A 27,577-nucleotide genomic window follows, 5' to 3' on the forward strand; every position below is an offset into this window, starting at 1 on the left:
CACCCGAGCACCAGCGGCGCTCTGAGCTGCCCCCGGGGTCCCTCCCCCGCCGTCAGAGGAGCAGCTGCCGCCGCCGCCAGCAGCAAATTAGGAAGAGGGAGGAAGGAAAGGAGGAAGGAAGGGGAGCTGGAGCGACTACCAAGAGGGAGCCGGTGAATGGGCTTGTGGTGACCCCCGCCCCCCACCCCACCCTCCCTTCCCACCCGACCCCCAACCCCCATCCCCAGTTAAGAGCCGCCGCCCGAGAGGCCGGGCCGTCGTCTTAGGAGGAGTCGCCGCCGCCACCACCTTCGCCATGGAGCTGATCACCATCCTCGAGAAGACCGTGTCTCCTGGTAGGACGCGGGGGCCGGGGGTCGGGCTGAGGTGATTGGGTGGGGGGAGGGGAAACCCTGGCCCCTCTGACCCTGGCCCTTTTCCCACTTTCCTTCCCCCCAGATCGGCTGGAACTGGAAGCGGCGCAGAAGTTCCTGGAGCGTGCGGCCGTGGAGAACCTGGTGCGTGCCACCCCACCGTGCCCCATCCCGTCTCCCCATCCCCTGCGTGCGGGCCTTCCCGCCCTCCCGGAGGCCCAGGCCTCGGGAACCCACCCCGCCCCATCCCGTCCCCCTCCCCCCCCCGGTCCAACCTAACCCCGCCATCGGGAAGCCGGTGGGTGTGTCCCGCCCCGGGCCCCGGCATCTAGCCAATGGCGCGGCGCGCCGGGGTGACTGCCGCCCAATCGGCGCGCGGCCTGAGGGCGGCGGTGCGGCAGGAGGGAGAAAGAGGGAGGGAGGGGAAGTTAGGTTGCGCCGCGCTGCGTGTTCAGCAAGGGTGGGGGTGGGGGAGCCGGGCCTAGGGGCCATGTGGAAGCTCCGAGCCCCGCTGCCCGCCCTGTTCGGATCAGGACCGGCTTCTCCTTCCTGTCCCTTGGCCCCTATGATTTTCTACGTACTTGCAGAGCTCCACCTTTCCAGTCTCCCTTAATCTATGTTCATGGCCAGGCCTGCACCTGAATGCCTCTTAACCCATTCCGGCAATGTTTCTCCCTCTCTTGACTGGTTATTCCTCTCCCAGGTCCCCCCTTCCCTTCAATCAGTAGAGACTAAATCTGCACCCAGATAACAGGCTGAGGCCCATCCTTGAGATCGGGCCTGTTTCCAGAGGAAATCACAGAGGAAAGTTCCTCGTTTATCATATTTTCGAATTTAAGGGGTACAGGGAAAAATGAATGTTAAGCCCACTAGAGACTGGACCTCTCTATAAGAATTGTTAGATGAATTGGTTGAAACAGCCTGTGTGCCAGTGTATTCCCTCCTGCTGGGGGGATGGGGAGCAGAGAAAAGGCTCAGTGATACTAGACATGGTTTGAGGTAAAGAACACTGTAACCAGATGTGTTCTTTTGTGTTATCTATGCAAAATAACACAAGCAAAAACAGTGACAAGGAGTATTTATATTTTATACAAGCTAGGCTTTTTTGTGTTTTGTGGGTCCCCCCCCCTTCTGTATGCTAGTTTTTGTTGCTCATCTTTTTATCCTTAACTTTCCATAGAAAAGATTTTTATCCACTAGTATGAAACCTTTGGTATATATATTTCTGTTTTCTGGTTTTGCTAAATTTGCAAGAAGCCTTTTCTTATTTCTAACATTTATTTTGTCTTGTTCCCAATGTTCCTAACATTCTTTAATTAATGAAAGTTTTAAGAATTATCTTCCACTGTGATTAAGGAACTTGTTAGTGGTAAGAAACTGTCTGCTTTTGGGTTTTCCTGTTAACTTTTCCATTGGAGAAAGCTTTTTGTGGGGAAGAGTAATGTGTATTAAGATACTTAAACCAAAGGAGTAGTTTTGGGGACCTCTGCAGTACAAAAGGTTGAGTGGATTTAAAAATCCACTGTGTTTAAACAACTCAAGACCAAAATGAATAGGAACCTTTAGTGTGGTAACCATAAAGTCATTTTCCTTGACATTTTTATCCTTTCAGTTGCCCCCTATTTTTAAATACTTGTTATTGCTTTTTCCTTATATATATGTTTTACATTGTTATCCTCTTGCTGAAGCACTTAAAACTAAAGATTAGCCTCCTAAGTCTGTTTTAGATTTAGAAGTACTTCCCTCTCTTATGCATGCTTTCATGGGATCAAAAGCTACCCTTGAATATCATTCTTTTTGGACTAAGGTTTTTTAAAATCTAAATTAAACAACTTTACTTTCTACCCTATCATAACATATTAAGTTAATAAGTATAATTTACTGAGGTACCAGATACTATTCTAGGCATGTAGAAGAATCCTCTGACTACCAGTTTGTCAAACTTGTTTTAATTCTGGGGGATCTAATGTGAAGATTTGGGCACTAAGCTGTATCTCCTTGTTAAATGCTGAGTCTGTGTGAGAAGATGGATGACTTCCTTATGTACCAAGTAATGTTTTTTTAGGAATCTTGAAGTAAATATTTTGGCATTTTTCTGAGACATTATGTTATGTCCTAAAATTTTTAGGTTTTCCCCAGTTTTTTTGGTGCTATTCTCAATTGGTGAAATTCCTAAGAGGTATTTTATTCACATCTCTTAACAGCCCACTTTCCTTGTGGAACTGTCCAGAGTGCTGGCAAATCCAGGAAACAGTCAAGTTGCCAGAGTTGCAGCTGGTCTACAAATCAAGAACTCTTTGACATCTAAAGATCCAGATATTAAGGCACAATATCAGCAGAGGTGGCTAGCTATTGATGCTAATGCTCGACGGGAAGTTAAGAATTATGTAAGTAACTTTCATCTCCCTTTGGTCATATTAGCCTAGGGAATGTGGGTTCTTTTGTCATCTACTTGGGATAGGGCTGACAGTGTAATAATTGATTGGGGGACTTAAATTTGAAGATGAAAGTTGTATTTAAGTTTTTCTCATACAGTCTTTTTCCAAGTGATTCTTCCTTAGTTAACTAGCATGGAGCTTTTCTTGAACATCTACTGTAGATAATTCTCAGTGTTTAGTGGGTTAGGCATTTCACTGTGTGGTCAGGAGGGGAATTAAATGATCTCTTGGGCCTTTCAAGCCCAAAGAGTTTATGAAATAAGATTATGACTTTAATCTTGTTGTTATCTATTTAGCAAATTATGAGAAACTTTTAGAAGTATCTGGCTTTTTGTCAGTGTTTAAGAGTTAGCAGATGGGTTTTTTGTTTTTGTTTTTTTAAAAGTAAAATTGAATGTCCCTTGTTGCTGTCTGTGCATTATGGGGTTCTTTTGAGTTTTTTGTTGAATTAGAAATCCATAATTCTTGCCACAGCAGAGTATCAGAATATATGTATATATATATGCTTTTTAAAAATTAGATCTTTAGTGGCCTGTCTTACATGAATAAGGTGCAAAGAGTAGTAAGTCAAGAATCTGTGCAGTCAGATGGGCCCTGCTATTTGATGGGAAGCCATTGAGAGTATTCCTGCGTCTGTACTTGTGCTGGTCATGGTTCTGCATATCGTATTTTCTGTTTCCTGGTTCTGGGTGTCAGCATTAGGTAAATTAGTGCCCTTTGCAGCAGTAACTTGTTTCTAATTATGTACCTCTTTCTCTAGTCTTGCATGGAGGAACTGATGACAAAAAACTGGGTTACAAAAGCCAACTTATTTTGAATCTTCTTTGGAATATGTAGAGCTATTTCTATCTACTTGAGTTTGCTTATATAATAACATTTTAATCTTCTTCTCAGTAATTTGATATCAATGAAGTTTATCCCATTAATGACTGGAAATCTTGATATTTACTATTCAATTTCTCATTTTCCTCAAATTTCACAGTAGTAAATGGGAGAAGACATGATCAGAATTGTAATTGGGGGTGGGGCACATCAATCTTAACCCCAGAATTTTTTTTTAAATTTTGAGTAAGAATTTCTATCAGCATTATTGAGCTTTTGTGCATGAAAGGTAATAGCAGTTATTTAGGGCTTTTTTTCCTTTTCATAGCACATCTGGTAATACTCTCAGTGCTGGTGGTTATTTCTTTTTTTGAAATCTGGGTCTTGGACAGAGTTGAGAGCTAATTTCTTACTCCTCTTATTTCTGATAATTGAGTATTACCATTAGGGTCACCCTTGGTTAAATAACTTTTAGTACTCAAGAGTTAGACATTTAGTTTTTAAAGCACCTGAGGTAATATTAATTAATGGTCTTCTGGAAGCAACTTAAAGGAGAGAAGATAAACACAGAGACTGGGATTCAGTATGCATTCCATATGTACTAGGAGCTGGTGCAATACAACATGAAGGTACCTTATGATTTCTTAGTCTGACTTGGATTAATACCTGTTCACCCCCTGCCCTTTTGGACAGTTCATCTCATCCCTGCTCCCTACCCATGTCTTTGACACACAGATTTTGTTAAAGTCCAGTCTAGCTCTGGTAGGCCTAGAGAGCAAAACCTTCATTTACAATCAGTCAGACTGTTACTGAGCTGATGATATACCATATAAGGGGGAAAGATAGGAGGGAGTTCATTATTATTAGCTACAAAGCAGGATACTAAGTGACCTGACCCAGTCAGCAGAGCTGGCCTGAATGTCTGGCAGCTACTCTTTGTCCTGTGTTCATGCCAGGAACAGTTAACTGTTTGCCTTTTTGAGTGGACTGGTGAGTCTTAGTGAGTTCATTGACTGAATTAGCTGATCATGGTAATGATTAACTCTGGGTCATTGTGGCTTCATTCTTTGTCTATACTTGTGCCTTTGCTACTTTCTTACCTTGTGTTGAAAATTGAGGTGAGGTCTCTGGCTTTGGAGATTCTATTTGGAAATAGGGGGTGATTGGTTTCATTTCTAGGCTCTGGGGCAATGCTGATTATGCTGCTCTTGGTATTGAGGCCAGCTTTATTCCCAATAGTTGGCTTATGCTATGTATGCCTTTTCCTGCTTCGCTGTATTAAAGATAATTCAGAGACTGATGTAAGATGTGTGCTGGTAGGCACAATGTGTTCAAATAGTATTAGGAATTGATATCTTCTGTCTTTGTGTGTGTGTGCCCCCACACAGGTTTTGCAGACTTTGGGCACAGAAACGTACCGGCCTAGTTCTGCCTCGCAGTGTGTGGCTGGTATTGCTTGTGCAGAGATCCCAGTGAACCAGTGGCCAGAACTCATTCCTCAGCTGGTGGCCAATGTCACAAACCCCAACAGCACAGAGCACATGAAAGAGTCAACATTGGAAGCTATTGGTTACATTTGCCAAGATATAGTAAGTACTGTATCTAACTTATGTACTGCTGATTCCCTCTAGTTGTAACATGCATGGTATTAGAATTATTCTTTATCATCATGGAAAAAAAAAAACAAGCTACTGCACTGTGTTTTGAAAGTAGGGCTGCTTTATTTGTTAGACTTCTATATTTGGATAGTTAATTTATCCTCATATTGCTAATCATGCCCTAAAGGAAAGAGACTTTTAAGGGTCACAAACTCAAGATGAAAATCCCTGTTTGGAGAGGCATAGAATCTGCTTCCTCTCCTTGACCTAATCCCTTTCTGAACATCCTCAATATAGCAGGAATGCTGTGTTACTTTCTCGATGACTATTTTACAGAAACAGTTTGCTAACTTTTGCTGTGGTTGGTTTAACCACTGGAGCCATGACACAGAATGTTAAATGCAGCACTTCTAGGACTCTTGCTGCTGAGATTACCACTCCTGGTATCAGGTTTTTGTTTTTTTTTTTCTATTTCTTCAGATTTTATTTGGTTTAGATGCTAAGTCGTGTCCGACTCTTGTAATCCCATGGGCTGTAGCCTGCCAGGCTCCTCTGTCCATAGGATTCTCCAGGCAGGAATACTGAAGTGGGTTGCCATTTCCTTCTCCATTGGTATCAGTTTTGATATACAGATCTGATGAAGCAAAGCAGTCCACAGCACCTGACTCCGTAGATGTGCCCAGGTGTTGATCCTTGGTCCTCAGATGTTCTGAAGCTTTATTTCAGTTGGTACAGATGGCCTGGAAGAAACACCACACTGCCATCTCCATGTGCACAGAACGGTGGGCGGGGGGAGCCAGCGTTGCCTCGTGCCCAGAGTCATTATGCTAAGAAGTCAGGAGATGAAGTTGATGAGTTTAACTTGTTCCAATTCAAGTTTGGACTATCAGACCCTGGGATATTTTGTAGGTAGTTTGTCCTTAAATGGAAATGTTTGGGGAAAGATCAGAGAAAGTCTCATGATACTCTCTTGAATAGAAGGACTGCTGATTAGTCATGAGCTCAATTATTATATTCACTGCACTTCTGCTTGTTTCAGGACCCAGAGCAGCTACAGGATAAATCCAATGAGATTCTGACTGCCATAATCCAGGGGATGAGGAAAGAAGAGCCTAGTAATAATGTGAAGCTAGCAGCTACTAATGCACTCCTGAACTCACTGGAGTTCACCAAAGCAAACTTTGACAAAGAGGTAAGTGTCTTTTGATTAAAAAGTATAGGTTCAGAGGATGAGGCAGGGGAATTAAATGAAAGTTTTGTGTTGTTTTAAGGTTATGATTCAGAAAGTACTATCTTGTTTAGAAGTATTTATTTCCAGTCTAGTTAAAATTTGTGTTTTGTGAAAGATGGCCATGGAGTAGGTGTTTGCCATTTCTCTTTGGCTTTTGGGAATAATGTGATCTAAAATGTTTCTAGGCTTAGGTTTTCCCTTTTGTAGTCCAAAGTGTGAGTATGCTTGGGGTTGTTTTTTTTTTCTTTAATTATGGAAATTAGGCTGTTTCGTACTTCCATAGGAAGGTGCTTTTGGAAATTAATATATAAATTCTATTTTGAAGAGTTGACTCATTGGAAAAGACTGATGCTGGGAGGGATTGGGGGCAGGAGGAGAAGGGGACGACAGAGAATGAGATGGCTGGATGGCATCACCGACTCAATGGACATGAGTTTGAGTAAACTCCGGGAGTTGGTGATGGACAGGGAAGCCTGGCGTGCTGCGATTCTTGGGGTCACAAAGAGTCAGACACGACTGAGCGACTGAACTTGAACTGATTTCCCTCTATTATTTATTTTTAGTTGTGTTAAAATGTACAATAAAATAAAGTTTACCATCTTAACCGTTTTTAAATGTATAGCTCAGTAGTGTTAAGTGTGTGCACGTTGTTTTGCAGCCAATCTCCAGAACTTTTTTCATCTTTCAAAACTGAAACAATTGTTAATTCCCTGTTTTCCCCTTCCCAGTCACAGGCAACCAGCTTTTCTACTTTTCTGTTCCTATGAGTCTGTTTACTGTAGATAATTTATATTAGCAGAGTCATACAGGATTTGATTTGTCTTTGTGACTGGCTCATTTCATTTAGCGTTATGTCTTGGGCTCATTCCTGTTACAGCATGTGTCAGAATATCCTTTTTAAAACTGAATAATATTCCATTGTATTTGTTTGTTGATGGGCATTTGGTTTGCTTCCTTCTGCCTTCTGGCTATTGTGAATAGTGCTGCTATGTATATGGGTATTCAAATATGTCTTTAAGAAGTTGTTTTCTGTTCTTTTGGATATATTATCCAGAAGTGGAATTGCTGGATGATATGGTCTGAAAGCATTGTGTATATTTCTTAACTCTAGTTGGGCTTTCTGGTTTTTTGGGGGGGCCTTAGATTGGACAGAGTTGGGATGTCTAAGAAACCAAAGCAAACTGCAGTTCTAATTGCTTGGAAAACTGGGTTTTTCCTTGTAGATATCAAAAGAGGATGGTAGCAAACAAAATTCATTAGTCTTCTATATTTTACCATATTTGATCTGGGTTTGTTTAAATTAAGAATTCTCTTTTAAATGCAAGGAAAGGAGTTTTCCTGATGTATGATTTTTTTTTGTTTTAACCATCTTTATTTAAATCCTGTGACCTACATTTTCCTATCTGCTTCCTTCTTCAAGTCTTGTTTTAGTGAAGATCATTTGAGGGATTAAACGATTAGGGACCTCCTTAGAGGGCAGGTCAAATAGTAGACACCAGGACAAACACTGGAGTCCTCATAGTCCCATTGCTGTGTCCAGGAAAACCTGCAAACTTCTAATTCTCTTTATTTTTGTTCTTCTACAGTCCGAAAGGCACTTTATTATGCAGGTAGTCTGTGAAGCCACACAGTGTCCAGATACGAGGGTAAGTGTGAGGTCATGTCTTTTATCTTTGCTAGGAAATGCTCACTCTAGCATAGTAGTTTGAAATATTGGAATCTGGTGACTTCAGAAATAGCATTTGACTAATACTTTTATTAATAAAAGAATTTTTATTCAATATGTTGGAGAAGAGGGAAGAATAGTCTTTGGAAAGCTAACATGATAGAAGTTGCCACCCTCTTTAAAAAGATTTAAGGGAGAAATAGTTTGTGATCAGCCTTGCTACTTAATTGCTGTAGGGTTCAAGGGCCCGTTTTCTGTTATAGCCTTTGAAACAGCTTTTCTACTTCAGGAACCTAAACCTTGACCCTTGAAGCAGGTGGAAGTAACATCCAGTCTGAGGGCAATAGTGAGTAGTCCTGCCAAGGGTTTCACAGACACCTTTAAAGTAAAAAAGGAGAGGAAAATATTACCCAAATATGCCTCAGTTGACCCTATAGATTATTGACCCACTTAAGTGAAGCAGTTACTCATTTACCTTTGTCAGATTGCATTGTTATTAAACTAAGAAGTAAACGGTTTAATCTGATGTTTGCACAGGTACGAGTGGCTGCCTTACAGAATCTGGTGAAGATAATGTCCTTATATTATCAGTACATGGAGACATATATGGGTCCTGCTCTTTTTGCAGTAAGTACTTCCGTTTTATGCAGTTGACCATATAGCTAATTGCAAAAGCCCCTTATTCTTAGATGCTGTTCTGTCGGTTCTGTAATTTTTTTATTTAATGTTGTGAAATCAAGGAAATTCCTTGAGTATTAGATTTGAGTTCATCAGCAGTGTGCCAAGAAAACTTGTGCTAACTTTGTACTCATAAAAAGAGTGTATTTTAAAACTCTGTTTCTTCTTCCTGCCTTTCATTTCAGACCTAGCTTTCATAAATCTACATTTTTGAAACTTGAATATCTGTGGTTGTAGGAGGGGTCGAACTTGAACCAGCACTTATTTGGAACCTGGGGTATCTTGTTTTCTCTCTTAAGATCACAATTGAAGCAATGAAAAGTGACATTGATGAGGTGGCCCTACAAGGGATAGAATTCTGGTCCAACGTCTGCGATGAGGAAATGGATTTGGCCATTGAAGCTTCAGAGGTGAGCTGAGGGTTGATGTGGTGGGAGCTGTTATTCTGACTGGGTTTTGGGACTTACCTTTTTTGTGGATGTTACTTTTCTCCTCTGGGAGAGCTTTATTCTGACTGGGGTTAGAAGGTATCTCCATTTGTAGAGATTTTGGGTTTGTTTTTTTTCACTAGCCAAAGCCATGAGGCATCTATTTTTACCAGTTGGGATTTGTTGTAAATATTAGTCCTGTGAACACAAGGGGGCAGCAGGCAGTCATATTTTAACCAGATGCTATCTGATGCTGAATTATTTTCTTTCGGAAGTCCTAATGCAAGGATGGGATGTATAATTGATAGCTTACCAACTCTGGTGAAGAAATTAGATATGGAGAAAGGGGTTAGTTCTGCACTTGCAAATTAAAATTCCGGCTTTGTTTCCAACGTTAATTGTCTTTATGTCCTTCAGAAAGCACCGTCTTACTTTTGGCCTCCTTATGGGAGCTTAGTACATCTCTTTATCCAAAGGTCAATTAGTGAAAAAAGAATGTAATTCTTTTTTTTTTTTTTTTTTTTTTGGAATTTATTTATTTATTTTATTTTTAAACTTTACAATATTGTATTAGTTTTGCCAGATATCGAAATGAATCCGAAAAGAATGTAATTCTTAAGATTGCTTTGATCCTTTAAAGTCCATTCTATGTATGGCCTAAAAGAATCTCACTGAAGTAGCTAGACAAAATGAGTGCCTCCAAAGACCACTCACGCTGTGTGTTACCATATACTCACATGTCTTGGCGGGGGATGGAGCGCACCTCAAGGCATGCAGGATCTTCCCTAACCAGGGGTGGAGCCCATGCCACCTACAGTGGAAGCGTGGAGCCTTAACCACTGGACCACCAGGGCAGTCTCCATGTCCCTGTGTCTCTGTGCAGACCCGTGGGCAGCTCTCGCTGTGTGCCTTTATATGGTACACCTTCATCGTTTGTTTGCTGCCATCCGAATTTGCTTTATGTTTCTCTTCAGGCAGCAGAACAAGGACGGCCCCCTGAGCACACCAGCAAATTTTATGCCAAGGGAGCACTACAGTACCTGGTTCCAATCCTCACACAGACACTAACTAAACAGGTGAGTTACCCTCCAAATCTAGTCAAGTGAACTGTGAAGCCGTGGTAGTGGTTGGTTTGCTGTGGAACAGTTGGCGTGAAGGAACTCCACAATTCTGAAACAACTTGATGTTCTGTTATCCATGACTTCAAAATGCTGAACTGGATCTCTAAGGTCCTTTAGGCTCTGAGTAGTTTGTGACCAGATAAAAGTAACAAGACTTCATGAAGAATGTGGGTTTAATGAGTAAATAGAGAAATTATCTGTTTTTTAAAAAACTATTTATTTTTGGCTCTGCTGGGTCTTTGTTGCTGCGCGCAGGCTTTCTATAGTTGTGGAGAGTGCGGCTACTCTCTAGTTTTGGTGAGCTGACTTCTCACTGCAGTGCCTTCCCTTGTTGCGGAGCATGGGCTCTAGGGTGCCGCCCTTGTTGTAGTGCATGGGCTAGGTTGCCCCACAGCCCGTGGGATCTCCCCAGACCAGGGATTGAAGGGTGTCCCCTGCATTACAAGGTAGGTTTTTAACCACTGGGCCACCAGGGAAGCCCTGAGAAGTTACCTTCTAAGAAGTGTTCTTAGTTTCTGGTGTTCCTTTTTGGCTTTATGGTGTTCCTTTTGTTTTGGTATAGTGTTTAGAAAGATTCTGTCACTTCACCTGTTCTGGTACATGTGAACTGTACCAAAGAGCTGGCAATGCTCTGAGGAAATAATGCTGTAACTGAGCACTGCAAAATTTCTGTGTATACAGGAATATAATTTATTTTTAGGGAATTTCATGACTTTTAATATAGCAGTCTCAAAAGATAAGTAGAGATATATTCCTTTGAAATGGACAGGGTGTGCCCTTAAATTTTCATCTCATCTTTCAGTTTTACAGTTGCTATTTTTTTTTTTTTATCTTTTGATCTTAGTATTTTTGCTTTTGTATATTTTTGCTGTGCTTCTCATTTGGGAACAAACCATTCTTTAGGTATGTAATTTTCTGAAACTGGATAAGTATAATTGTCTTAAATTACTCTGGTGTGAATGGCCACAATAAAAAACACCTTGATTTCCAGTTTCAAGGGAGATCCAAATGTAATCTTTTTTTAATTTTTGAAATATAACAATTACTGGCATACCAGCAGGCTCTGCCTACCAATGCCTTCTTCCTCTTCCCTCACCTTTATCTCCATAGGTTTTGACTGATTTTGAGCTTTACATTACTAGTCATTTAGCTTTCTTCTGTTCTGCCTTTTACTCGATGTATTTGAAATTGCATCTGTATTCCATGTAGTGGGAGTTTGTTCGTCTTGTTGTATAGTCATGAGAAATACCTTCCCTCTGCATCTTGTTTAACAGAGGTTGTGTTGATGAGTTTTTGTGGAGGAGATAAAGATAGGAAGGTTTTCTATTTTATTTACTTCCCCAAAGCTTAAGCTGTAATGATAATTGGGAGTACTATAATCAGAGGACCTTTTGAGTTGATGAGCTTCTTTGATCAAGAACTGAACTACCGCCACATTCTTTCACCAGGATGAAAATGACGACGATGACGACTGGAACCCCTGCAAAGCCGCAGGGGTGTGCCTAATGCTTCTGGCCACCTGCTGTGAAGATGACATTGTCCCACATGTCCTTCCCTTCATCAAAGAACACATCAAGAACCCTGACTGGCGGTACCGGGATGCAGCAGTGATGGCTTTTGGCTGCATCTTGGAAGGCCCGGAGCCCAATCAACTCAAACCACTGGTTATACAGGTGAAGCTGAGGCAGTGTAGGGGTGGAAAATGGGATGTTTATTGTTTAACCTTTTACTTGAAGATTTGTCTTTAAGAACAAAGCTGTAAATAGTCTTCCACAAAGGTCACTTCTAGATAGCTATTTGCTGTCAGTGAGGCATAAAATGTATTTCTTACTTAACTTTTATTATAAAAACCATATGACTTGAAAAATGGAGAAAAGGCCCCCAAAAAGGTTACCTTTAATCCTCTTGCCCAAGGATAACATTATTAATGCCTTGTATTTATCCTTGAAGGTTTTTTTCTATGTGTGCGTACTAGAATGGAGGTCTTAACTGTATGAATACTTTTACAACTTGTTTTTTGTTGGTTTCTTTTTTCTTCACTAAATATTATAACACAAATAATTTTCCATGGTTTTTGATGATGTGAGTATTCAGTCCTCAGGACAAAATGACATGTAATGAAAAATCTTAATGAAAGTTTTGTTATTTATTTTGCTACAGCAAGTGACATAAGAGTGCATTTTAGTTGTTTAGTATATAGAACGCAACCTTTCAGGAATAGCTAAATGCCATTTCAGCTGCATCCTGGGATCTCTGCCTGAATAATTCAGTAAAGATGGCAGAACGTATTCATACCAAAGTCTTAATAAAACTGTACTGAGATTTGATGAAGAGAGAGGGACTTTCTCATGTTTCCAGTTTTTGTTATATTGTTGAATATTTGACGAGCATATCTTACAAAATGACAAAACTGTTTTGATAACTTTGAGTTAAAACCCAACCATCAGTATTTCCTCTTCTGAGGTGTTGGTCAGCATGAATTTCAATCTTTGTTTTGCTTTGCCAATAACTGTTATGTTTACAGGCTATGCCCACCTTAATAGAATTAATGAAAGACCCCAGTGTGGTTGTTCGAGATACAACTGCATGGACAGTGGGCAGAATCTGTGAACTGCTCCCTGAAGCCGCCATCAATGATGTCTACTTGACTCCCCTGCTGCAGTGTCTGATTGAGGGCCTCAGTGCTGAACCCAGAGTGGCTTCAAATGTGTGCTGGGTGAGGCATTTTCTTCCTGTTGAGATAAGGAGCTTGACTAAGCCATTGGCAAGGAAGTAGGAGGTGTGGGAGAGAAATGGATCTACCTCACTAGAAGGCTCTTTTGAATAGCATCTCCTTCCTAATTTCATCAATTAAAATGTGGGGGAGATGTAAGCTGCATGACCCAGAGGGAGCTGTTGACTCATGGTGGCTGGTTTAGAACAGTCACGCTAACCCAGTGGGAAAACTCTCTGGACTTGGTTTTCTTTCTTTTCTTCAGTGGCTTGGGGACAAGAAATTTTAAGGTAGAGAGTTGCTGGCTATGAAAAGTACCATTGCTGAGAAGGGGGCATGAGGGAAGGAAGGTAGGCGGCCCAAGTGCTGAGTCAGTATAGGCTGAGTATAGTTCGCTAGGGAACTTTGGGATTTGGGGGAGGAAGTTCAAATAAGGAAGGAGTGGGGTTGAAAGGCTTCCTGTGAGTGGAAGAGAAGAAATGAAGTGGCAGGCATTCATGGTAGGTGAGAATACTGTACTGTTTAGAGAATGTTTCTCCTGTGGGCAGGAGAAATTAAATATAGATACATTTATTTAATTTTAAGGATACCTATAGATGTTGTCTTGAGATGACCTTGACAGGAAGAATTAAAGATTCACTGCCATTGATTTATTCTTAAATCAGTTGAAAAGGAACACTGCCCAGGGTATTAAGGGAAAATGAGGTGATCCTGGAATGGGGTTCTTTTCGGGACTAATTAATATTTACTCTGTCTGGGTTTAAGGCTTTCTCCAGTCTGGCTGAAGCTGCTTATGAAGCTGCAGATGTAGCTGATGATCAGGAAGAACCAGCTACCTATTGCTTATCTTCTTCTTTTGAACTCATAGTTCAGAAGCTCTTAGAGACCACAGACAGGTAACTGATACTATACAGAAATGAGTGGTGTTTTTGCATCCAACTCCTTTAACACTCTTTTTGGGGGCTGTCTAATATAGAAACATTGCAATAGGAGAAATGAAAAGAATCCTGGTGCTTCACTGCCTGGCTTATGGGATCTTAGTTCCCCAACCAGGGATTGAACCTGAGCCCTTGGCAGTGAGAGCGTGGAGTCCTAACCACTGGTCCACCAGGGAATTCCCAAGATATCTTTTTCATAGCTTTTTGTGCAAACTACTCTATCGTCCACATGGGTTCTTCAGCATTTTTTACTATTTTTCATATAATTTTAGCCCCTTTCTAAAAGGGCCATTCTAATTATCAGGTCTGGAAACCATATTGAACATAATCATTGGCTCAGAGATTGAAATTTTGGTTCCAGGCTGTATTGTTTGCCAAATTCAGATCAGGTCTGCAGCCATATTGGTTTTGGGGTTATTTTCAGTGAGATAATGTCTATATAAGAATGACTCTCTGTCCTTTCTCAGTTAAGACTTTGAGGTTTTTTTTTGCTGTGTTCCTTACAGACCTGACGGACACCAGAACAACCTGAGGAGTTCTGCATATGAATCGCTAATGGAAATTGTGAAAAACAGTGCCAAGGATTGTTACCCTGCGGTTCAGAAAACTACTCTGGTCATCATGGAACGACTGCAACAGGTGCTCCAGATGGAGGTGAGACTGAACACCTTCCTGATGGGAAGGGTGTGGTTCTTTACACATAGCTCTATTTTCAAGACTGTTCTCTTGTTTTCGGTGTTTAAGTATATACGTTCTTAGAAAGACATAAGGCTCATACAAAAAATGTTGCAACTTCCAATTGCATTGCTTGCTACAGTTTATTCATATATGTGTTACACCATATATATACATAAGTTTTTTATTTACTTTCATTAGCACTGGTAGAGATTATTTATCCATCAAAAATGGAAGCATTTTTGGGAGGGCGTTTAGAGCCTTTTAGAAGGTGTTTATTCAGAACACGATCTTCTTTTCTTTGTAGTCACATATCCAGAGCACATCGGATAGGATCCAGTTCAATGACCTTCAGTCTTTACTCTGCGCAACTCTTCAGGTATGATGGTGCCTTATCACTTAATAGCACCAGGGAAAGCACCGTGTCTCAGGATGACAAGTTCACGCACACACAGAACTCTGAAGATGATGTGGGTGGTGATGGTCAGAAGCGCTTCTCAAAAGACATTCGTCCGATTAGGAGAGTTTCCCATTTTCCTTTCTTGTCTGTCCATAAAATTTGCCTTTTGTACAATGCAATGCAATTTACCTTTTGTACAATGTAGGAAAGGAAACTCCTCCCATTTGTAATGGTCCTCCCAAACATGAAGCTATTTTGTATTAACAGCTTTTCGTTTTTGGTTTTCATCAGGTTGTTCAAGTAGCCTGGTCAGATTTGGTTCCCAGCTATGGTTCACTGAGCCTTGTGTTTCTGCCATCATCTTTTGAAGCAACCGCTATTGGAAACTTTATTTATAATTGTAATATACAGATTATAAATGTATAATTTACTGATAATCACAGTAGACTTTTTTTTCTGAGGAGAGACTGGGAAAATGTTACTCCTTGATCATGACTAGTGTGATGGCATGGCTGAAGAGTTACTCCCTTTTTTACCTAAGAATAGGGAAACCTTGGAACTTGTCTAGTGCTTAGAGCAGGTACTAGGTTATAGAATTGAGTGATGCTAACTAGATCACCTTACCTATGACTCCCTTCTTAAGTCTCCTTACGTCAGACTTAATTTTTTAAAACATGACTGTTAACAGGTCTTTCCTGATCCAGTGACATTAGTTGAAACAAAGGGTAAGGAGGGAGGTTTGAGGAATGTTGAATTGGGAAAAGTCAGATTGCCTTTATCAAGACTTTCTTGACCACAATCTGTAAATGGGTTAGGCCATAGAAAGGGTTGCTTTATTGTTTTATGAGTAGCAATTTGCATATGACATGTCCTTCAAAGCTGAAATAATTTAACTGCCATTTCAATACAGCTAAATATGGAGGCAGATTTATCACATGTGATGGAAGATCCTCTGTGTTTGTTCTGAATTGGGAAATAGATGAGTTATTTGCATGTATGTTTTCTTGCGGTTGATTTACACTTTCAAAACTTCTGAGCAGAAAAAGCTTTTCTCCCCAAAAAAGTTCTAGAGACTTTACTGATTTAAAAAAAAAAAAAAGACACAGTATGGTGTGCTGTTTGGAGGGTTTGGAATCAACAGATTCTGAACTTTTATTCATTTTACAGAATGTTCTCCGGAAGGTGCAACATCAAGATGCTTTGCAGATCTCTGATGTGGTCATGGCCTCCCTGTTAAGGATGTTCCAAAGCACAGCTGGGTCTGGGGGAGTGCAAGAGGATGCCCTAATGGCAGTTAGCACATTGGTGGAAGGTCAGTGAGCCGCAATCAGGCAAGAAAATTTCTTTAGAATGCAAGAGAGTTTCAGTAGCCATGAAGAATTTTTGACTGCAAAAAGCATAGTCCTGTCTTTTCACTTACGTGGTATCGAGTCAGTTCAGAGTTGGATCGAACTTAAGTATAAATTTGTGTATAACTGCCTTGCCACTCTCCCTGAAGTGAATGGGAGCCAATTTGCAAGTCAGGCTGGCAGCTCTTTGGTGGGTAGAGGGAACTGTTATCTACCTCATGTTCCTTGGGTTCCTTTTCCCCCTGAAACTTAACTTGCTTTATTGAGCCTTGATGCCTGTAAAGGATGGAGGAAGCAAAGGTTTATGTTTTCTTTTCTGGCACTTGGTACTTTCTGGTTTGGGTTTTAATGCTTTGGATCTAGGTTGAGACAATATGGTGCCTAGTATGGAATGGAGTGAAACACTGAGTTCTAGGAATTAATTGATTTTCTGATTGTTACGTATCTTAACTATTCAGAATTGCTTTGGGGAAACCATATCTGACTTTAGAAATCAGGAATGCATCTTCAGTGGTGGTCTATAAGGTGTATTATTAAGGCAGACTCATTTCTAGCATAAGGAGCCTATGTCCAGTCCGTCTGGCCCCTTGTGACCACCCTGGCAGGGTGCAGAAGTTAATTTTGGTTCCCAGAGTAGCTGAATTGAATATGAAACCCAGACAGCTTTTCTTGACTGGCTTGTTACGTAAGTCCTTGATAGAATTGCTTAAAGATCCTGTTTTATTAAGCTGGCTTCTGGGAACCCCTCGTGGCCTAGTGGTTAGGATTTGGTGCTTTCACTGCCGTGGCCCATGTTCAATCCTTGGTCAGGGAACTGAAATCCCACAAGCCACATGGTGAGACCAAAAAAACAAACTGGCTTCCAAAGAGTTCATGTTACAATCAGATGAAGAAGTGGAAGTCAGTATCACTAGCTCAGCCAATTCATAATTAACCTTGACATTCCTTGAGAGCCATACCACTTGGTAGTTCCAACCAGAGTGAAATCCCACTCTGGAGATTTGGCATTATCTCCAGCAGTAATGAATTTGGCTTGTCCAAGATAGCAATAATGTCTTTTTGATAAAATTGCTATTTAACTTGCATTTTACCCAGCCTTTTGACTGGAGTGCGTACATTTTGGGAGCGCTCAGATGGTTATTTTTGCTCACTTCTGTGATCCTGTGGTGCTAATAGATTGGGTTTTTTTTACAGTGTTGGGTGGTGAATTCCTAAAGTACATGGAGGCCTTTAAACCCTTCTTGGGCATTGGATTGAAAAATTACGCTGAGTACCAGGTAAGCTGTGCTTTTCAAAAATAATATGTTTATGTCTTCATTTATACCTGGTAGGCATTACAGTACAGAAATCTGGATCCTGTAACCCAGGTGGCGCTTCCCCATGTATCACCCCATGTATCAGGGTTGAGCTACTTTGTTGCCATAAGTGTCTGAACTAAAAGTAGTCAGTAAGAAACTGGATATTAGGCATACCAGACTAGCACCCTCAGAAAGGTTTTGTTTTCAATAAACCACCTGTCTCTGCCACCACCATCTCTGGTGAATATTGTCTTTTTTGTCCTTTCTTAATGGTAGTTTAAATAACCCTAGTTCTCTTTCTGCCATATTGGTTGTTAAAATGAACTAAGCTCAGGGAAGAAGGGTCTTTCCTTCTTTGACTCGAGGTTCATGTGGTAAAGGATCAGTAACTAGGTAAAAATCATGCCTTACCCCTGCAGGCAGCCTTTTCTGTTCCAGAGATGATCGACTTGATTCTTTGCAGGTTTGTTTGGCGGCTGTGGGCTTAGTGGGAGACTTATGCCGTGCCCTGCAATCCAACATCTTACCTTTCTGTGATGAGGTGATGCAGCTCTTACTGGAGAACTTGGGGGTGAGTGTCTATACACACAATTTTAGAAAGATGATTAAACATCAAGATCTGTGACAGAGAGTTTGTATGTTCCAGAATGTTGGCTGTGGGCTTATGAAGGGAATTGTTCATTTTCACAAGATGATTTTAACCTAAGGGAATAAAGGAATGCATGCTCAATGTATGAAACCTGAGAGGCGCAGGTGGGAACCTGTTAGGTGCAAAGGAAAAGTAAATATTATAATCTCTCCCTCTATCTAGAGATGACCACTGCTGATTTTTGTGTATGTCACTTACAGGTCTATACCCAATATATTAGTTGCTTATTGTTAAAAAAAAAGCTCTTTGAGTCTTTGGACAGAACTGTTTTTTTTTCCTCCTTGTCAGAATGAAAATGTCCACAGGTCTGTGAAGCCACAGATTCTGTCAGTGTTTGGTGATATTGCCCTTGCTATTGGTGGAGAGTTTAAAAAATACCTAGAGGTTGTTTTGAATACTCTTCAGCAGGCCTCCCAGGCCCAAGTGGACAAGGTAAGCTTAAAGGTATCTCTAAGTCCAGCCCTGATTGGAGGAGCGGGACTTTTGACAAATGTACAACCAAAGGCCATCAAATACAGTGATTCTGTTCTTTTTCTCTTGCAGTCAGACTATGACATGGTGGATTATCTGAATGAGCTACGGGAAGGCTGCTTGGAAGCCTATACCGGAATTGTCCAGGGATTGAAGGGAGACCAGGAGAACGTACACCGTTGAGTATACATTCCAGTTGACTTAGTCTAGTGTGCACTTAGCCAGATGGACTGTGTGTTCATTGCATGGCTTACTTGTAAACTAGCACTTACTGCTTTTAAAAGAAGGGGAGGAGGAACAGTGCTCTAATGAAGAGAGTAGCTTTGGGGGAGGTTATAGACTTTTAGTTCTGACCACCACTTCCTCAGCTGCGTTGTTGAACAACTTGATCATTGCAAGGGATGGAATCCAGCAAGGCTGTTGATGCTGGTGCATGTATACCAACCCCAAGTGGGAGTTCTTGAGCTACGCTGCCCCTCCCCCCATCCAGTCATCTGAATTGAAGGATTGGGGGATTAGATTTCCTCTGTCACCTGATGTTTTTTGTTATTGAGTGGGGAAATATTGTATTTCACACTTCTGATATCATAGGCTTAAAGGAAAGATTCCATTTGTCCTTCTACATATATATATACATACTTGTGTTTGTTAAGGAGTATCTACCTCATCTGTTGACTTGAAGAATGAGGAAAAATAGTTTGGTGTAACTGTGTACGACTAGTTCTCTGGACCAAAGCCTCCATGATGGGGGTAGGGTATTTGGGAATTTTGAAACAGGGTGTATGCCTGCCAGGTGGAGGGCAACCTCATTAGACTTTCTCTTTCTTTTATAGCGGATGTGATGCTGGTACAGCCCCGAGTAGAATTTATTCTGTCTTTCATTGACCACATTGCTGGAGATGAGGATCATACAGACGGAGTAGTAGCTTGTGCTGCTGGACTGATAGGGTAGGTTATACCCTGCTTCTGAAAGCTGAATAGAACTTCTCACAGAAAATGAGAAGACATGTTAAAAAGAATAATTTCTCCCACCAAACTCTAAGAAGTGAGCTCTCAAAGAAGTATAGAAGCAACATCAGATCTATGTCCATCTCATATTCTGATGTTGGTCAACAAATTACCTCTGGCCTCCTCTACTGAGGGTTTCTGAGGCATCATTAGAAGACAGAACATTGATTTTGAGGAGTTCAAAGACTTGGAGTCTAGTTCTGATTTTACCATGAATTAGCTGTGGACCTTGGGTAAGGTCATGCTATTTTTTTTTTTTTACATCTCATTTTTGTAATCTGTTGAGGGCAGGTATTAGACTTACTTATGTTGAAAATTTCTTCTGGCTTTAAAAAGTAGGTAAATACCAAGAAACCTATAGCTAGTTTTGGATGGTTCTAAACATGATCTTGTTGTCGGGCCAAGAGCTCATTTTTAGGTGTGTTTATTTTGCACAGGGACTTGTGTACAGCATTTGGGAAGGATGTACTGAAATTAGTAGAAGCTAGGCCAATGATCCATGAACTGTTAACTGAAGGACGGAGATCGAAGACTAACAAAGCGAAAACCCTTGCTACATGGGCAACAAAAGAACTGAGGAAACTGAAGAACCAAGCTTGGTAAGAGCTTGTTTCCACTGCCCTCTTTCTTGTGCTTTCTTGGGGAGGAGGTACATTTTCTTTAGATTTTCCTGACAAGGACTATCTTTTGGTGTTTTGTTTTGTACTATTTCCCATATAAGTGCTTCTGAGCCAGGACTTTGTTCCTCAGCCTTGTACTAGTGGAAGGGTCAGGCAGCCCATCTTTCTTTGAGCCAAGTATTTGGTGATAAAGGACAGAATTTATATGACTAGAATTCAGTGAAGTCCCCAAATCATTTTGGAACCTTAATAAAGTCATCGATAATGGCCTTTTCCAGTAAATCTTTTTTTTTCTGCTGTTTCTTTCCTCACGTTCTTTTCTTTCTTTATTGAAGTGCTTTTAGACATGGCTTTCTTTTACAAAAGATATCCAAAGTTGGAGTTGTCTGACCTCTGCATTGAAATATAGCTTTGTTTTTCCCTCAGATACTCAGTTATCTTACATCACAGATCTCAGGGCTTCCCAGGTGGCACTAGTGGTAAAGAACCCACCTGCCAATGCAGGAGACATTAAGGATATGGGTTCGATCCATAAGTTGGGAAGACCCCCTGGAGGAGGGCATGGCAACCCACTCCAGTGTTCTTGCCTGGAGAATTCCATGGACAGAGTAGCCTGGTGGGCTACAGTCCATGGGGTCGCAGAGTCAGACACGACTGAAGTGACTTAGCAGACACACACATATCTCAGTAAAATTGGCCATTTTGAGTTTTATCTTTATAGTTTCCCACCCTTTGTAAGTGCTAATGAAAGCAGGTAGATGGCATATAGAGAACTAATAAAAATATAATCAGTCCTTGAAAAGTTGACATTCGCTTCAGGTCTTTGAGCACTTAATTGTAGGAATCAGTGAGATGTTTGGCTCTATTGGCTATATGCAGTCTCAAAAATTGACCTTTTTTCCATCTGTTTTTAGATCTGTTACCATTGGGATGATAACCTGAGACCCCCACTGGAAATCTCCAATCTTTTGAAAAACCCGGAAGTGAGGAGTGTGCACGGATGCTGAATGTTTGGGAAATGAGAGAATGAGTGAGTGAGGCTTGAAAACACACCATATTGAAAATCCTGCCACAGCAGCAGCTGCAGCCACCAACAGCAGTGCTGTTAGTGAGCTAAGTAAGCACTGACTTCCTAGAAAACCATAACGTCGGCCATCTTGGAAAAGAGAAAAACAGTGGATTTACTTGCTTATAAAAAAGGAAGCTCTCTTCCCAGGAGAGGCTAGAACTAGCTTTTCTGTCTTTTGGCCGGTGCCGAGTGGAATGACTAGTTTGGGAGAGGAGGAGGGACTGGGTTCAGCTGTGGTGCTTTGTTGTAAAAGGCAGCCTGGCCTTTGCTACTGATGAGAAAGATGGAGCCTGAGTCTCAAGCCCACCTTTGGTGTACCTTGGCCACATGGTACTGGTACTGTATGCGTGCCGGCTAAAAGGAGGGTGAGGGATTCTTTACAGTCTGAGAATGAGTGTGTGTGAATGAGGCGGTATCCACATTCTCAACTTCAAGTCATTGCAGTTTCCTTTTCCCAGAAAAAAAAAAGGGGTTAGATGTTGCATTTCATAAAACTAACTGAAGTTCGGTCTACTGATGCAGCACAAGAGATGTAAGAGAAGAAAAAAAAAGGAAAGACGCTCTTTAGGTTTTGTTTTTTGGGTTTTTTTCTTTCTTTTTCTTTTTTTTTAATTTTAGGGAAAACACTGACGAATGGTCAGAGCTCCCATCCTGATCTTTTCATCAAGGCGCCTTTCCTAATAATATGGTTCAACTGTGAATGTAGAAGTGGGGGGGGGGGGGTGGGGGGAGAAAAAACAAACTCTGGAGTTAGAGGATATAGAAAAAATAAAAATACATTGTTACAAATAAAGAATGCAGACTTCAAAAGAAAGCCACAACCCAAACAAACCAAAATTTAAATACTCAGAATTGGCAGCACAAAAGAAAAGTTCCCTCCTGACGTGTATTGTGGTAGTCTGAACGCCCCCAGAAAATTGTGCCAAAGAGTTTAGAAAACATATACTAAAAACAAAACACATACAAACAGCAAACTTCAGGTAACTATTTTGGATTGCAAACAAGGATAAATTTAATGTTTATAAACAATCTGATAAAATAACCATTTGGAAACTGCTTGGCCTTCTGTTCTCATTTATTTGATTGATTATAATGAGGTATTGGTCTCTTGCTGCACATCAAAACCAAGTGATCAAAAGAATACATATGTGTGTGTGTGTATATACACACACACACATATATACATTAGAACTCTTGTGATGAAAATGGCACTTGAAAAGGTTATATTTTTCCACTGAAGTTGAAGATTAATAAAATGGTGTCAAAACATTACCCTGGTCACACGCTTTAATATTTTTGTTTAAAGTGTGATGTGCTATGATAACGATAAATCAGACAATTTTTTTCCCTTTTACAAGGGAACAGGGCACCTTGAATTTTGGTTTTAGCCTCTCTCAGCAATAAGGAGGGATGTCGGTGAGCTTTGATCCCCTTTTGGTTTTGCAATTATTAGGAGTTTTTGCTGGCGTTTTGAATATGCTGCTTTCAAAAGCACCAAGGAAGATTTTAAATTGCTTCCTGGTATTTGGAGGATTAAAAACTAAGACCTTAACTTCCCACTTTTACTTCCATTCTAGCAAAAAATATGGGCTTACATTTTTTTCTCTCTGCCAACTCCCTGTTCAGGCCTTCCATTCATAAGTGGGATTGGCTCAGTTTAGCCCATCCATATGGCAGCATCTCTAATAGCTCTTGTACAGGGTATCAGATATTGTGCCTTTTGGTGCCAGGTTCAAAGTCAAGTGCCGATCTATGAACCAGTGTACAAAAAAAAAAAAAAAAAAAAATCCAGGTGTTTGAAGGAAAGACGCTCCATTGTGAATAAAAAGCTCACACCAGCTCCTAAGCCCTATGAAGAGACCTGGCCTTCCAATGCCTTGTTTAAATTTTAGTTGTTCCTTGACAGAAAGGATGATCTACTAACCATTCCTGATAAGGGTTGGTCAGGGCTTAGGGAGGGGGCAGGAATATTGGGGAGAAAAAAAATCTGATCATTCCTCAGTGCTACCCATTTCTGTCCTGTGTGGGCTGCTTAGCTAGACAGCAGGAGAATAAAGTACACCGAGAACCATAACGAAAACAAAACCTTCCGTGTGTTTTGTCATGTTTTGTTCCAGGGAAGCAGTTGACAAGTGCTGTTACTAATGCTTTCTCCCAGATCCGTTCAGTGATGGAGAGGAGGAAAGTGGGCTGGTTGGTTTGTGGTCTTGGTGCCTCGCAGTTTTCTTTGCACTGGTTATGCATTTATTATCCTCTTTTCTAGTTACCTTTGGCTAGTAGGTCTTCCCACTGGGTATTTGTCCTTAATCAACTGTACCACCTAAGGCAACTGGATGCAAAATGCATTCTGTCCACTCACTGTCTGGGCCTTCCCCACTCTAGTCTTGGCACATTCCTTCAAGAATGTCATTACTGTCTGGTAAGATGTCAGTGAAATGTGAAGAAAATGGGCATCAGACTAGGCTTTGGTTTGCCACAAGTGGCAGCTGCCTGTATCAATTACAATTACATTTATTAATTTTGCTTTTCATTTCCCCAGTTCCTCCCAGCTCCCTTCTGTTGAAATGTTGAGATTTTGGCTGTCAGAGGCAACTGCAACATTGCCTTAGGGACTTGTGGAGGAGGGGAATTGCTCAGTGTAGTATTTTCATTTTCAGAACCAAGTAATCTAGACACTCTTATATAAAAGTGTGTTGGTCCAAGTTGAAGAAAAATTCAAACTCCATCAGCTTTTGATAGCATCTTGGATTTTTAGACAACTTCAATCTGTAATTGGCATTCAGAATGCCCTTGGCATGCCAGTCTGTGATGGCAGTAAAAGACCTGTTAAAACAGTTGAGCCCAACTTCATTAACCAAAACTGATACCACCACCTTTATCTTCTAAATAAAGTCCGCTTTATTTTTATTTTCAACATTTTGCTGCTTCATTTTTGGTTCTAGATGGTGTCACCTTTTTGGAGGTGAAATGAGCTGTTTGAAAGAAGCTGGTATGTATGATGATAGATGTGTGAGTTGGGGAGAGGAAGGCCACATCTAAGGACAAGCTCTGCTGTAGTACAGTGGGAAATGAGTGAGGAACAATTTCCTACAAATGAGGCAGTGAGAGAGAACTACGTGGAGGAGGTTTCCTGTCCAGAGAAATCTGAAACTGCTGGAGCCTGTCCTGTCTTGTGCATATTTTTCAGGCTAATGATCTGGTCTGTCTAATGGCTTATCCAAAAGTTGGATTTTTTAGTTTGCAGCGTGTACTTAATTTCTGCTTACACTCTTTCCCCACCTCTGCCCCCCTAGGCCCGAAACTTAGAGAGGAAAGAACACTAATTTGAGATTAAGAAACAGTCCTTTCTTTCACCCTGCGGTTTATTATTGCAGTGAGATGCCTGCAGGCTACTTTATGGAAAAATGCACTTTCTTACTTTATGTTGGGCGAGTAAAATGAGGGCTGACCTTCGTTTCCTACCTTAGCCTCCATGTGGCCTTTCACCATTTCTGACTGCACACCCGTCAGTAAGAAATTTTTGATCATGCATACCCCTATGTGTTGATAAATTATATACCTGTACTACTGTACCCCATATATTGTGTAATCATAAGACACAAAAATAGATATTAAAAAGCAATTATATGAAAAATAAATATAAGTAGGAGTTCTAATATTTTTTCTCTGTACCCAACTTTGGAGATTACTGGGTTTTAGAGGGTAACTTGTAATTCTTACTAGACTGCATTAAATTTTGAGTGATGGCAAGAACATTTCTCCATTGAAAGTATACTTGGAGCAAAGAATGGTATCTGTTCATTATCTAATGAGGAGGAGCTGCGTCCCCTAAGAATCTTCCCAACAGTCCTCCAGATAATTCCCCATTCCTATTGAACTCCCTTCTCAACTAACACTGACAAAGGACATAAAAGTACAAGGTTAGTTGCACCTGGCCTCGTCAAGGATTCCAGCCTGACCTCCCTGGTGTGAAAAACTGTAAACGCTGAGATTTTATGTTGTATTATACCTTAATTCTCACAACCTTAGCAGAATGCTGTATGGGAGAATATACAGGCTTGAGGGGCAGAAAGGGTAATTTATCAGACCAAGGTCACAATGGAGCTAGAGTTCAAACCCTGGCCAGTCAGATGCCAAAAGGCAAGCTTTTCTCTGATTTGTCCTAGACAGATCCTGTCCATCTTAGTGATATAAAACAAGGATCCATACTGTATGTATATAAGATAGGCCATCCGTTTCCTTCACAGCACTATGTAAAGGTACATTTGTTGCTTATTTATTGCCAGATTTGCCAACTATAATGAAGGCTCCCAAATCTGGTGACCTTGACTGTCTTTGCTCAGCCTAGGGCAGTGTCTGAAGTACAGCAGACCTTTATAAATATTTGTTGAATTAATGACATGCTAGTACAGTTGAGGGAGTCTCTGAAATGGCATCACTTAGCCTTTGAAGGGCAGAGGCTTGGGCTTCTGGCTCTTACCCTCATTTGCTGGATGACTTCAGGCTAGCCTCTCAACCTTGGGTTAGAGAAATGGGAGCAGGATTAGTCAATAGTTAGTCATACAGTGTTCATTTTACGCACTTAACAAGATGCCAGGCTTGTAATAAGCATCTTAAATAAACTAATACAAGTAACCCTCATCAACCCTATAACAAAGACACCATTTTAGTCCCAGTTCACAGAGGAGGAAAGTGAAGTGCAGAAGGGGCAAGAACCTTGCCCAAAGACTGGTAAGCGAAGCAGTGCTGGCTCCCCATGCTGTGCTTGTCCCGCTGGACTGTTGTAGACTGCTGTGCGTGGCTCAAGAAGGAGCAGATGAGCCACTGCTCCCAGCGAGCTTACAGGTAACAAGCAGGGAGAGACATGGATGAAGGGGTTTTGGAATTAAATGATGAAGTCATTTTGCCTTGATTCTATGAGGTCCACTGTGAACCATTTGTCAACTGTCAAACTCAGCTCAAGGATGGAGGCGGGAGATGTGTGACATACTTCCTAAAGCCAACTTTACTCCCAACTGGAGTTTGAACCTTCTCCCTGTTCTTCTGTTTCACTTGCCCTCTGAGATAGAAGCTTTGGGGAACCAGGGCCGGGGGGCAGGGTGGATGTTGGTGCCTGGCGGCCTGAAAGTGCAGTCCACCTCTGAATTACCCCTGTGCCATTAGCCAATCCTGGGCAGTGCAGCATGGGTAGGAGGCCTGAGCTGTTCCCTCTCCCAAGTGCTCCCAGGCCATAAGTTCCTGAGTTTAACTCTTGGTATGGAACATACCTTCTTGTTTGAAAGCAAAGTACGTCTCAGCTTTGGAGCCGGGCCTGAGCTCTGGATGCAGAGGGGCAGCCTGTTACCATCCTGAAGAAAAGAATTAAGAAATGGCTTCCTGTGAATTAGCTCTTCATTGCAATGAGCAATGCCTCCTATTTTCTGAGCCCTGCCCTTTGAAATACTCTAAGTCCTTAGAGTATAACCTTGTGCAAATTCTTCTTTTCTGATCGGGAGACTCCTCGTCTGCAAAATAGGGATCCCAATGAAGGAAAATAGAAAGTTTTAAGCACAGGACCTCAACAAGCATTAATTAACTGATCAATAACTATCACTGAATTATGTGCCAGGCTCCAGGGATACAGTGGTGAATGAAGCAAATAAAACCTCCTTCCCATGGAGCTCACGTCTGCTGGACAGCACATAGTATTCAAAAATTCAGTAGAGGTACACCTCCCTCAACGATATTGTGGATTCTGTTATAGACCGTCCTGATAGACTATCATCTTGATAAAGCAAGTCATACCAATTTTTTGGTTTCCCCTGTGCATAAAAGTTATATTATACTGTAGTCTATTAAGTGTGCAACAGCAATATGTCTGAAAAAAAATGTACATACCTTCATTTAAAAATAATGCTGTTGGAAAATTGGTGCCAATACACTTGATCGATGCAGGGTTGCCAGAGACTTCCAATTTGTGAAAAACAGTATCTGGGAAGTGCAATAAAATGAAGTACAATAAAACAAGGTATGCCTATAGACTAATTTTTAATTGGGAGACAGCAGAAATGCA

General features: G+C 41.1%; 1 protein-coding gene and 1 long non-coding RNA gene across 3 annotated transcripts in view; one reads left to right on the top strand and one right to left on the bottom strand.

The window, feature by feature from the left end:
• KPNB1 (karyopherin subunit beta 1) lies at positions 1 to 22,581 on the top strand. Its single transcript, XM_025280245.3, has 22 exons — positions 1 to 335; positions 439 to 497; positions 2,558 to 2,740; positions 5,002 to 5,202; positions 6,251 to 6,403; positions 8,029 to 8,088; positions 8,646 to 8,735; positions 9,086 to 9,196; positions 10,189 to 10,290; positions 11,784 to 12,008; positions 12,860 to 13,051; positions 13,814 to 13,944; positions 14,493 to 14,640; positions 14,969 to 15,040; positions 16,229 to 16,373; positions 17,605 to 17,687; positions 18,172 to 18,279; positions 18,646 to 18,789; positions 18,901 to 19,006; positions 19,662 to 19,776; positions 20,274 to 20,435; positions 21,371 to 22,581. Coding segments are annotated over exons 1-22 (2,631 nt in total). The 5' UTR covers positions 1 to 295; the 3' UTR covers positions 21,372 to 22,581.
• Positions 22,109 to 27,577, bottom strand: part of LOC112583686 — an 8,030-nt gene continuing 2,561 nt past the window's right edge. The window contains exons 2-3 of one of the 2 annotated variants that reach the window (XR_003107810.3): positions 27,403 to 27,495; positions 22,109 to 26,873 (exon numbers count right to left, since the gene is read on the bottom strand). This is a non-coding gene — a long non-coding RNA (uncharacterized LOC112583686). Of the gene's footprint in view, positions 27,496 to 27,577 lie in introns of both variants that reach the window. The other variant, XR_006549491.2, reaches the window with a different exon arrangement.

Source organism: Bubalus bubalis, chromosome 3 (assembly GCF_019923935.1).
Source record: "Bubalus bubalis isolate 160015118507 breed Murrah chromosome 3, NDDB_SH_1, whole genome shotgun sequence".
Taxonomy (NCBI): domain Eukaryota; kingdom Metazoa; phylum Chordata; class Mammalia; order Artiodactyla; family Bovidae; genus Bubalus; species Bubalus bubalis.

Coding starts and splice junctions, on each gene's coding strand:
- KPNB1 (XM_025280245.3), top strand. CDS start 296: ATGGAGCTGATCACCATCCTCGAGAAGACCGTGTCTCCTG. Junction 17,688..18,171: donor AAAATTACGCTGAGTACCAG/GTAAGCTGTGCT, acceptor GATTCTTTGCAG/GTTTGTTTGGCGGCTGTGGG. Junction 18,280..18,645: donor TCTTACTGGAGAACTTGGGG/GTGAGTGTCTAT, acceptor CCTCCTTGTCAG/AATGAAAATGTCCACAGGTC.